Source organism: Myripristis murdjan, chromosome 21, assembly GCF_902150065.1.
Source record: "Myripristis murdjan chromosome 21, fMyrMur1.1, whole genome shotgun sequence".
NCBI classification, from domain to species: domain Eukaryota; kingdom Metazoa; phylum Chordata; class Actinopteri; order Holocentriformes; family Holocentridae; genus Myripristis; species Myripristis murdjan.
Window position 1 is genome coordinate 9,366,774 of NC_044000.1, and position 12,747 is coordinate 9,379,520.

Sequence of the window (12,747 nt, forward strand, 5' to 3'; positions counted from 1 at the left end):
ATGGTTTCCATTAAGAGTCTGTAAAACACAATAGAGAAGCCCTTTTAGCTGAGGAGCTGCGTGGTTGGGGCACCAGTGGCTCCGCGGTGACCTCTTCACCTCAGCTGCCACCCAGCTTTGGTCTCAAGCTGTTTCCCCCCGGCTCCTCAGATTTGATGATCTTTTGATGTCAGCACATTGACTCATTTGCCTGTGTCAGTTCTGCAAGTCTTGTAGTGAAACGACCCATTCCCCCAGTAGTCACTCATCAATCATAAGTACAATAAATCTACATGAATTTGTCTTAGGGGCATTGATGCAGTTATATTCATAGCTTTCTTTATATGCAATATAATGCATACCTTTACTATCCTACTACTGCTGCGTTTTTGTGTACTTTTTTTTACTTTTCTTTAAAGTTAGAAATCTTATTTTTATTTAAGTACTTTTTTGCTTGAGTATTGTGCTTCACTACATTTTAAATCACATCCATTACAGAGAACAAATGATCAGTGACAGATTCACAATAAAAACTCAGTCAGCAAAGATGAGAAGAGGAACCTGCTTCTATTTTGTTGGTCCTACTTTTTGTCATTTCCAAATTTCACAGTAAAAGCTGCACAATGAAAAACTGCAGATGGCTGACGGAAGGGAGGAACATTTAGACTCAACTGTCAAAAAATGTGGAATAATGTGGGAAAAATATCAGTGAGTTGGCCTGATGTTGAAAACCATATAGACTCAGCCACCACATTATGTGCCAAGTCCACATTCATCAGTTGAGTCTACAGGGTCCTCATTTAAGTTTAGCGCAATGCCTCTTTAAAATCATGCAGTGTGCATCGGGTTCTCTCCTCCTTTTCTAACTGCATGGAAAAGATCACAGCTAACACAGTTCCTGTTTGGAAAAAGGAACTCAGTCACTTTTACTCCCAGTACATTTGAAATGAGCTACTTTTTAACTTTCACTTTAGTATATTTTTACAGGAGAACTACTTTTAAATAAAATATCAGCAGAGTAAAACAGTACTTCTTCTTGGGTAGCAGTTTGCAGTACTTTTCCCACCACTGTCACTGATAAGCACTTTTCAAAACAAAAGTTACAATAACATAAAATAACAAACATTATGCACACACTTTCATAAAATAAAATAAAATAAAACAAAAGAAAAGTAAAGAAAGAAGAAAAAAATCACAAATTGCACAATAGCATAAAACAATATGGTACATGGTATGCAGATCAGAAGAACTCACAAAATGTGCAGAGGGACAGTTTGGGAAATACTAGACTACACAGATCGCTCTACATATTCCAGCATTAATATTTTATATGAATGTAATACTTTTGCCATTTTAACAGTCAAGTAAAGTCATTTACAGAACTCTAATAGACATTGAGAGAGATTTTTCAGCTGCCTCTTTCATGTGCTGCATCGTGGAACCAAGGCCTGTTCATCTTAGATCATTTGCATTTTGCTAAATTCAGATTGTAAATCAGAAATTCATTTCACAGAGTAATCGCAGAAACCTCATTATCAATAATTTTTCTGTACTGGACTGGGGCTGAAGTGATCTCAGCCCCGGCGGCAGCAGGACAAGCTGCGATAGAAAGACTGATCAGTAGAAAGCTGTAAGTCGTTAAATGTCAATAACACTGACATTGGCAAAAATACGAGAAAAAAAAAAATCTCAGGGAAAGAACAACAGCTCCTGGTGTTCTCATTCTCCATGTTATGATCTCCTGACCCAGGCTTTCCATAGTGTGTGTGTGTGTGTGCGTGTGTGTGTGTGTGTGTGTGTGTGTTTCCTCTCCCCTTGCTAACAATGCGGCTCAGGAAACATGTCAGGATAAGGGCCAGACTGTGAGGCTCTCTTTGCTCGGTTCGGCCAACTTTTAAGGCTCACAACACAGTTTCATTAAGCCCAGAAAAGCCCTGTTTAGTGTCCAAGAAGCCTCTGGATCTGCGAGGAGGAAATTATTGCTCAGAGAAAGCCCTGCGATGTCCCTCTGGTTGGTGAGTGCTGCTGCGACAAGTCATATTTAACTATAGTCAGGGATTGGCGCTTGTCTCAAGGTGATAGGGCTCTGGAAGAAAACAAAACACAGAGTGTGGCGTTGTTTTCTGTGGCATCTGATCCAGTGACTCAGACGACAGGCGTCCATTTTGTCAGCTTCAGCACAAGCCTTGTACTTTCAGTGAAGCCAATTTTGTGAGGATCAGGAAACCTGTTGCTTTTCATTTGATGCTGTGATGCCTTTTTTCATATTTACATGCTTAAATGGTTTGGATAGGTCCCAGACTCTTGTGATTTTAGAGCTCTGGCAGGCCTAATTTGAACTTCAGGCGTTTCACTCATCATAGGTCACCCTGGATAAGGTCTCAGTAAAATTTGTAAAAATGTAAATGTTAGTCAAACCCCAGCACACAGATGTGGACACCCAATAGCCTTGATTCATTTTTTTTTTTTTATTTCATCTAATTGTTGTGCAAAAGGGTAGCCCAACAAGTGAGGACATTTTCTCAACAGAGGAGCATGTAATCCTTTGAATGAAATTAAAATCTACAGTACTGATATGAGCTTTTGGTGCAATCTTATTTGAAAAATACTGAGTGAGTGGAAACGTCGTTGGAATGAGATATGTATATATACATATTTCTAAATCTGAGGCATGAAAGTACATCCTCTTGAAAGTTTTTAGCTCCTTGAGAAATTTGAACTTGAGTACCCAGATATCATTCAATGCCATCTTTATTTGGAAGGATACCAAACAAACAAGACAGGCAAAAGCTCTGTCATTGGTGAGTCTCGCTTTCTCTGTTTAGAAAACAGTTTGTATTTCACTCAAAAAAGGACAGTTCATTCATTCATTCATTCATTCATTCAAAAAAAAAAAAAAAACAACCTGTCATTATCTACTCACCTCTATGGCAATAGACCTTTTTCACAGCAGCCATTTTGACATGACATAGCAGGTAAACACAGGTGTTACTAATGACATTAATTGAGGTTCTGTGTAGCAGAGTCTTTCCAGTGAGCCAACATGGCAACAGCAGGACCGTGGCTCTGTGATACTTAGATGGAACCGAACCTTCATTAAAGTCATTAATAACACCTGTATTTACGCTGCTATTTCATGCCAAGATGGCTGCTGTGGAAAAGGTCTATTGAAGCACAGGTAAGGTTTTTTTGTCCATATAATAGGTTAACTTTACACCATTTTCAGAATTTTTAGAGCTTCAAAAACTCACAAGAACTTGTCAGCTCAAGTTCAGCATCCAGCACAGCACACACTTTAACCATTAAGAATACTAGGAAATGCATCTGTAAAGGCCCGTTTCCACCGCCGGAACTTCGTGGTAATTTTTACGGGGCCGTGGCCGTTGTCGCGTGTCTCCACCGCCGGAACTACCCTGAAGGAGAGAGTTCCTGAACCTTTACAGGGGCTAAAAAACGGCCCTGCCTCGGGGTAGGGACTCTGAGCGGCCCCGAAAAACTCCTGGGTTTACTCACGGCGCGATGTGATGTCAACAGAAAGCAGGCGTCCCTAGCAACACGGCCAACGCTACCAAGCTAACGCTAACGTGCTAGCTAACGTTAACAACACACTTTTATTCGGCATTTTTAGGGGTGCTAACGTTAGCTTTAGCTCGGCCCTCTCAGTGGAGACATGACAGTTGAGAGGGCCGAGCAAGAGGACGTTCCTGTAGTAGCTCCTGCCCCCCAAATACTACCAGGAACATTTTGGTGGAAACGGGCCTTAAGAGCTTAGTTATAGCCCCAGCTCTTTCAGTTTGTGTGCCATTAGCCTATGTGTAGCATAGCAGTGTAAGCTTAGAAAAACAGGAGAGTTCATTGTGAGTTTTTTTTAGAGGGCTCTTGCAAATTCCTGTCAAGCAGAATGTGGCTTCACTGGGTAGCATGTTAGCATAAACTGCTTTTGCTTTCAAAGGCTAGTGTGTTTATTTGCCCTGTGCCACTCAGGATACACTTGTTTACGTTCATAGGACTTGGATGATGCTGCACTAGTTGCATGGGGGGATTTTTTGGGTCATTTTTTTTCTCTTTTTGGAACTGTAAGAAGCGCTCCAGTTGAGTTGGAGAAGGCTGCTATGTTCTTGTGCTAGCTACCTCCCTATGTGTTGGGCAGACAGAGATTCACCTGTATTTCACCTGGCATGGGTTGAGTAGTGAGTTTGTACTTGTCTGTTACATGAAAAGTCTCACCACTTCACATTTTCTGGCAAGCGGTTTGAAGGCGGATTGTGATCCGATTGTCCAAACCACCCCCAAAGATGGTCAAGGGACACAATGTGACCACATGGAACAGAGCTGTATGCACATGTCTCCAATCCACATCCAAAATTTCCCATTATTAATTTAACTGTGATCTGATGCTACATTTCAGTTTCTACCACCACTCACTTTGCTGCAGAAAAATATATTGCCGTTATTATCATACTGGTTGTTATAGGTTATGTATAAAGTACAAAATAGTTGGAACCAATCTCATATTCCTTTATGTTCTGTCAGAGAGTGATCCTGTCTAAACTAAACAATAGCGAATCTTCAGTAAGAATATTTCCTTTACAAGAGTTAGTTTGCACTGGACAAACACTGCTGTTACTGTATGTAAAGATAAATAATACATAAGCCCTGATCAGAGGATGTGATGTGGTATAGTGCGATCAGATTGCAGTCGGATCCATCTTAAACATATCCGGATGCAATCTGGATACGAGACACATGTTAATACCAGATGTAAAGAGGGCCAGTGGGGTTCAGTTAGAGAGGACGGGACTCTCTTCTCTGCTGTTGTGTTCTTAAAATCGTGCCCAGTGCAGCTTGAAGTGTCTGTTGACCGTGTTGACCTCAGACAATAACTGTCCTTCCATCTGTCTGTCTGTCTGGGTTTGTCCCTCCTTCTCTCTCTTTTGTCCTGTCCTCTAATGTGAAAGTGCCACTCCTGGTGGTGCCTGGACAGCTAATTACTTTATGGCCGTGCAGAATGCAATAACTTTTACACTGATGACTGCTTTACAAGGGGCTGTCGGCTCATCACTGGAGGTGACCCCATGTCTGTCATTGAGCATTATGCAATGGTCAGCCTCAGTTGCTTGCCTCCATTGTGAAAACACAGAACATCAGGTTTAAGGTTTGACTCGTTTTTTAGGAATTAACTTACAACTGACCTTCAGTGGCTGTCAGCTGCAAACACTGTCCTGGACAACCAAGTAGGACTACCTGTCTTTTTCATGAAATTGAACGGGTGGATCCCACAGAAAGCTTCAATCCATTTTTGATTTCACCCACTAAATCCAGCTCACTTGTAAGGGTACATTCAGAAGAAGAGCGGGCAGGTTGAAGAGGGATTTTAAATGTTCCAAACACATGTATGTGCAATTGAACATTACAAAGGTGTTCTTATTTTTTTGTACTTGTGATGTGCACCACAAATAGCAGTGGCTCTTTTCAAAGTGGAGAGAGAAACAGACAACCCCAAGCTGGACCTTCATACCTTTTCATCACCTTGGCCCGCTCCCTGTTCATCGCCCTTCCCTGTCTGAGCTTTTATGAGGTAGCTGATGATTGCTTTGAAGTCTCTGCTGTTTAAGGAGAGTTGGTAATTGCTGCGGCTGAAGGTGAAATGGTTGCTGTGGGCGCTTTGATGGTGTGTTCATGTGTTTATGTATGTGCGTGTGTAAGATGGTGCTTTCCCAGTGTTAATTAATGGCTAAATAGGTCACCCCTGCCCTTTGGAATTTGTAATTTACTCTGCAGCTATAAAGGATAGAGTTTTTCGAATGGAGCTCTGCCTTATTAGTCCCACTGAAGCCCTGTCTATCAACATGGAGAATTTCCTCCAAATAAAACAGAATTTTACACTCTCGACTGGGAGGAGTGTAAGTGTGAGGTATTCTCAAATATGTAGTGATATGAAAACATGTACATTCAGTTCAGTTTATGTATATTATAATTACCATGGTAAACCAAACCAAATGTGCATTAATTGCAAGTTAGACTACTTTAAGATGTTATAACATGTCATTATTTCATGTAGTGAAGCATTTGACCTGGCATTTGAACAATGCAAACAATACGGTCCTCTGACCAGCCTCCATTTTCCAGTTAGCTACCGTCATCTTTGTCCTTTGTCTCACATTCTTCTCTGTCCCCACTTGTCTACCGGAAACTTTGCAGAAAGCCATTAAAGGTTTCATTCTTTCAAAGTGGTGCAGAGTACTTCATCTGGAACTGCGGGGCCCTCTTTGGGTTCTTATTCAACTTCCACATGATTTTTTTTTCCATGGCATGGCATCTATTTTCAATGTTCATTATCATTTCTCACCAGAGAATTGTCATGGGTTAAGGTTGCAGTATCACTTGCATGCAGTCACAGAGTTTTGAGGCTGTGCCCAGCGAGCTTTGTGCTTCTTTGTGCCGCGCTCCTCCCAAACAGGCTTAGGGACAACTGGGGGGTTTAAATGTTTTCTCTTAAAACAGGATATGTCATTGTGCACTCCATTTTGCACCGATCTGGATTTCAATTGGCCAAGTTGGCAAATTTGTCAAAGCATCTGAACGGCAGGGTTTCCATGTGCTGACTTAAGATAGAACTGTGTCTCTTTCCAGTGTTAAAAGATGAAATGAGCTTTCACTTAATTCCCCCTGGCTTTCTGCCATGGGCTTACATTTGCCAAGCTCTCAATCCTAAAAATGGGCCACAAGGATCAATAGTGGGAGGGGCAGGGGGATAATTGCTGCATTAATCACAGCCACTTTGTTTCAGTCCCTTACATGAAACCTAATGTTAAAACAAAAGAGCCTCCACTTTATGTGCTATTGCCAGCTACATGTTAACTTCATGTTGAATTTGTGCCACCTTTGCTATTCATTATGCCATCTGCTCAACAGTGGCAACTGACAGGCTTTCATTGGCAAATGCTTTCTGTGTGTCAATCTATATTATGGGAATAGCAGGCTCTCAAAGCAGCTATGCACATAAAGATTGTAAAGCCACCGCATGATGTCACTGAGGCTCAGCTAAACCTTGGCACTCTGGTATTGACAGCTGAATTATGGGATAAGGTAAGAGCTCAGCACCCGGCTTAATCACAGTGCTGTGCAATGAGCTGCAGTGTAGCTATGTCTACACTTAATGGACATAGGAAAACTCAACAAGGAAACAGTGGGTTAGTGGTGCTGGCAACCCAATACCTTCTCTTGGCAGTGCTGGATTTTGAGTGGTGACCTGATATTCCAGAGAGACCTGGGTTTGCAATGTTTTGGTATGCCATCGAAATGTCAAATGTGTGGTAATTTGGTGAATTTGAGACTTGTATTTGCGGCCTCAAATATTACATTTCACACACTGTCAAAATATAATAATGGTGCAGTTACAGACAAGTGATACAGAATTGTACAGCAACCATCAAATAAATAAGAAAACATTATTTAATTCTAGGGTACAGAGGAGAATAATGTCTGGGATATAGCCTAGTCGCTGCTTTATTAGTGTTTTTATTGACATGTTGCCTGTGACTGATAGCTAATATCAAATTAAAATGACTTTGTATGGTGTCTGCAGTGTTGTTTACATGTATTACCAAACCACCAGCTGTAGCCAAACCATCTCCATCAAACCTTTCCAGAACCACGACCGGTCACTTCCCCTGCTATTCTCCCCAGGAACAATGGCTGTTAACTCCCTAACCTCTTGTCTGGTTTCCTAGAACAGACAACAGACCTGACTGAGACATGAAACCAGCCCATTGTTTTGTGCTGTGGAGAGGCAGGAAGTGCGCAGGACGTTGTCCTCTCTCCCCCTCTGCAGCCTCTTTGTCCCCTTGCCAGTATTGTGTAATCCTGAGTAGTGTTGCCCAGTGGTGAGGCCACCCATACCTGGGATCAAATCCCTGCCTCTGTGCTTTACACTGACTCGCTACCAGCTCCCAAGGTGCTGCTCCATAGCGAACTTTGACCTCTGAACTCTCCTTGGGTGTGGGATAAGAGCATTTTCCCATGAGAGCGAATAAAGTAATTCGATTATTCTTATTTCCTCCAAGAGGGTGAAGGCTCCGACAATGGGTTGGGTGATTTCCCCTGCCTATCTGTTATCTTGCTGATTGACAGAAAAACACAAAACTTGGTCTAAAGTTGGTCTTGAGGCATTGAAGAACTCACCAACTTTTTGGGCCAATCAACCTTGAGGGGACATGACAGTGGGCAGAGCTTAGCTTAAACAAGGCTAGAATTTCCATCCATGTAACATCACAAAACCCAGTGGGGAGGATCGTCATGGGTCAGGTAGACGCTGACCACCTTTTTCTGCTGATTGGCCAAAAGGGGCGTATCCTGTGACAACAGCATTGTCCGAAGGGGGTGTGGCTTAACATACACAGGACTTTAACTCTAGCTGCCACCTTGTTGGAGGTATGCACTCTCCTGAATGCCTTCTGGTTTGTACTCTTCTTTTCAGGAACGGCTCATGTTGTCATCTTGTGCAGTAAAGGTGATCATAGCATTTGTTGCATGGCTCTTTCTTTAAACTTTCCACAAGTGTATCACTTAAACATATTCATTGAACATTTCAAATGTACTTTCAGAATCACAGTCACTTTATCTACCAGTATAGTGGCACATACAGGCATACATGGTGCAAGGACAACTGGACCTCACATTGTTGTGCATGGTGACAGTGCACAACATATAGCATGCATCACTAAATAGTTACAGACTATCATCGGAGCACAGTATCTGCATTCATGTAGCATGGGTTAAAATGTGCTTGTAGAGAGAGATGGTGAGTGTCCAGCTCTGCCATAGAACATAGCACAGCATGAGACTCTAAGCTTTCTGATTATAACAGCATAACCTACCAAATTTTCCAACCTTTCATGGGTTTTTTTTTTTATATGGGAATGGCTGTAGAAAGGCTAGAGGACCCAAAAAAACAGGAAGGGGATGAGAATACACCCAAACACGGTGATAGGCCTATCTTGCAGTTTCCACCAAAAAGCCAGCCTGTCCTTGGCTTTCTTAGGTCATTTCCCCAATAGGAAGCATAGAGGGGAATTCCCTGTGTGGCTAAGGGGCAGATCCAGAGTAAGGTTACATTTTATAAATCTTTAGAAATGGTCTGTAAATGTTTGATTTATCAGCTTAGTTATTAAAGTACTGTAAATATTTGTACAGTAACACACTGATGCTGTTGATCAGTATTATTTCTTTGAATTTTCGATTGCATGAGTATGAGATTATGCTGCACATCTAAGCTAACCTTTTATTTGAAGTAATTTATTTGATTACAATTTTCTTTTGTTTTGGTCAGTTATTTCATTCAGTTAAGGTTTCTCTTGTGTGTCCTTACCTTTATAAAGCAAAGATTTCCATTCTTTTCCTGCAGAGTCGGCTGCCAATTTTGAGTAGATGTTTACAAGCATCATTTCATGTGCCCGCTCCTTTATTCAGTGAGGAAGAGAACTAAAGACAGTTCAATATCTGTCTTAAGTCATTGTTGCAGTCCTCCATCTCAATGCTAACTACTTACTCAGAGTGCCTAAGAACACAATATAGAGGCTCAGAGGCTCAGTGGGCCATTTATGATTGGCCTGAGCCTGCCTATCTTAATTAGGAGCCCCCTGACTGCTTCCAGTCGACCAGCACACACACACACACACACACACACAGACACACAGTCCTGTCTGCTTCTTTGCTATCTACTCCCATGAATGTTCAATGATAAAATGCACAGCCATTGCATCATCAATTGTACATTATTTGTAGTGGGTTCTTGAGTAGAGCTTCCCTGTATCCCAATTTGTATTTAGAGCTTTACCTCAGCTTGCAGGGATATTGCTACTCAATTCAACACATTATCTCCATTGTTATTTTATTGTTCCAAGACTCTGAACTAATCACCCCCCCCCCCCCCCTTTTTTTTTTTTTACATTAAATTAAAGACCCCCCACCCCTACCCCACCTTCTTTTCCCATCACTATAAGTGCCGCGCTCTTCGCCAGGCAGCTTTCCCCTCCCCTTCTACCCACTTCTGTCTTCTCCTCTCCTCCTCCTTTCCTCTTTAATGAAAGAACCTGCAGCATCCAGAGCAAGAGGGGAAGGAGAGTGCTCCGGAGCAGGGATGCTGTGGGCATGTTAGGGATGCATGTAGGAATGGCCTTAACCCCACTTTAGTGGAACCCCTAGTTGTTGAAATCCATGGAAAATGTACCTATTCCGCTACTAGATGAGCAGACATCCCTTTAAATCTGTTCCTGACTCATTGGTAGGCACTTGGTACCTCTAGATATTGGTTTAAGGATAGCCTGGATTTGTGGGGTGGGGGCAAGGAGTGAGGAAAGGCAGTAGCGGTAGGGGACGTGAGGAGATTTTCATGAGAGAATGGGCGGACTAGGCTGGTGTCTTGCCACAGTTTTCAGTTGGGCAAAATTTTTCTTCTATTGCATCTTCCCGTTTCGGAAACCAAGAAGAAATCATAACAAGGTAAGACTGCAACTGTCTGTGTTTCAGTTTTGACCCTTTTGCATTGAGCATGTACTGTTTGCAGATTATGTGATTGAAGGCTTGTGCACTTGCATGTTGAACTTTGCATCAGTGATTGCATCGGGGTGTGCTGTGTGTATTAGTGAAAAAGTGCTGGTGTAAGGCATTATTTATATAAATGCTGTCTGTGCTAGAAACAAATGACATCATAGCTGTTTGCAATCTGGGCTGGTTGTGACACGTTACAGTAGGTTTTTTTTAGTCTTATGTAATAAATCCACACTAAATCACTGAACATTCAGATTTTGTACGTGAAGATGTATTTACGAGCTTACATGCAGATTTTCCTAAAATGAGACATGTGCTGCAGATGGAAAGTAAGATTAGTAATTTCCTCACATATTGTAAGCCTTTGCAATTTTTGGACACCATTGTAACTCAAAATAGTAATCTATTTTGCAACAGTGTGTACCAAAATATAAATGTAAACACACACACTTTTGGTTCACAACCCTGAATAAAGTTTGGTGATATGATATTCCTGCATAGCTGTTCTTCATTTGATTAACCATTGAAACTAACTGAATTGTAGCCTCAGGGGCAGGGTGTATATAGAGTGCAAAGCTTTGTGATTGTGATTTTTTTGCACCGCTGGCACCACCCAAATTTTCCAACATTTCCATGTGCAGCTGCAAACAGGAATGTGGGTGTTAATGACAATGGAAACAAATTCATATTTGTATGACGCCCAGCCAGTGACCGGACTGACATGAGCGTGGAGGATGAGACAGACTGGAGAGATGAGGACATCAGTATGCACGCACACACACACACACACACACACACACACACACATGCACACACACACACAGACCAGGATATTGCCAGACCGTTTCACTGAGGCACTTTGCCAGATAGTAGGCCTGTGTCACTGAACAGATCCATTAATCCTGTAAATGCAGCCAGTGCTCTCTGTACCACTGCACACACACACACACCACTGTTCAGTATTCCACTATAGACACATGCACTCTCTCTCTCTCTCTCTCTCTCTCTCTCACACACACACACACACACACACACACACACACACACACACACACACACCAGTCTGCCTCTTAATTAAAACAGGGGGTGTTTTTAGCTGGTGGCTGTCTGTCAGACCATGGGCAGAGAAAGTCCTAAGCATGCGTGTCGCTCTCCTTGGGCTGTACATCTTCCTCCATTGGCACTTTGATGATTGCTGTGCCATGATGTTTTTTTCTGTCAAAAGAACTAAATCACCTTCCCTTGTCCTCAGTGCTGGTCAGTCTTAAATGGCTCCAAGTGAGCATAAGTGGCTTAATCAGGGCACCATGCTGTGGTGGCATGCCCCCGTGTTGCTAAAGTGTCCTTGAACAAGACACTGAATCTCTACCTGCTCCTGTGTTACTGTTCTGTAGCTGACCCTGAGGCTTTTCCTGAAGGGATCAGTAAGGTATTACATGTTATTAAAATTGGCAGCTAACCATTGCTCTGTAGATTGAATCATTTATTTTATCCTTGGACTTGGGTTAATAAGCCTATCAGATTCTCTTTTACAATATTACAATATTTAGACACTATTTGCATTTGATATCTCTCAGCAGAATGTTTTTTGTGGGCGTTTATGTTGAAAATCAGATCTGTTCTTGTGAAATTTGGCCATATCTGGTGCTTTATGCCAGGCTTACACCATACGGTATCCACAACCAATTGATGTGTCCCAGACGGTCCTTGACAAACTGTCAGGATTGGAGTGAAAACAGTGAGTCATTGCTCATATAATGTGAGAAGGTCAGCACGTCACGTCTTGATCTCACAGTGCAGTCTGGGACAGTCTGGGACATCTGGATCATTTTCAAACATGTTTGATATTTTTGTCGTTGCTCTTGTAGTTTGAGAGGGTACAATGATCTGGCTTGTCACATTGAAATGGATTTCCCCATGAAATGTCATCACTTGTTTACTGCAAAGCATGAGACAGACCTGGAGTCAAATAGAGTGGGCATGATTGCAACTTTTAACCTAGAAACTGTGTGACCTCCAACTCTCAAATCTGCAAATCTGATCGACCCAACCATGCATGTGCCCTAATCCTAGTTGTCTCCTTCTTCTTCTTCTTTTCATCTACATGTATGCATGGGCAAACACAAATTGTCGCCAGTTGATCCATGATGGTTGTTGATGTTTTTATTGTTGTTAGCATGCAAATGACTACACTGATGACAAATTTGGCCAAGTGAG

The 12,747-nt window shown here is 42.0% G+C and overlaps 1 protein-coding gene across 1 annotated transcript in view; it reads left to right on the plus strand.

Annotated features, from left to right (window-relative positions):
• Positions 1 to 1,906: 1,906 nt before the first annotated feature.
• The window catches only part of tns1b (tensin 1b), a 167,291-nt gene continuing 156,450 nt past the window's right edge, over positions 1,907 to 12,747 (plus strand). The window contains exon 1 of the mRNA XM_030080373.1: positions 1,907 to 1,994. Within this exon, the coding sequence (XP_029936233.1) occupies positions 1,980 to 1,994 (15 nt within the window). The 5' untranslated portion in view covers positions 1,907 to 1,979. The remainder of the gene's footprint in view (positions 1,995 to 12,747) is intronic.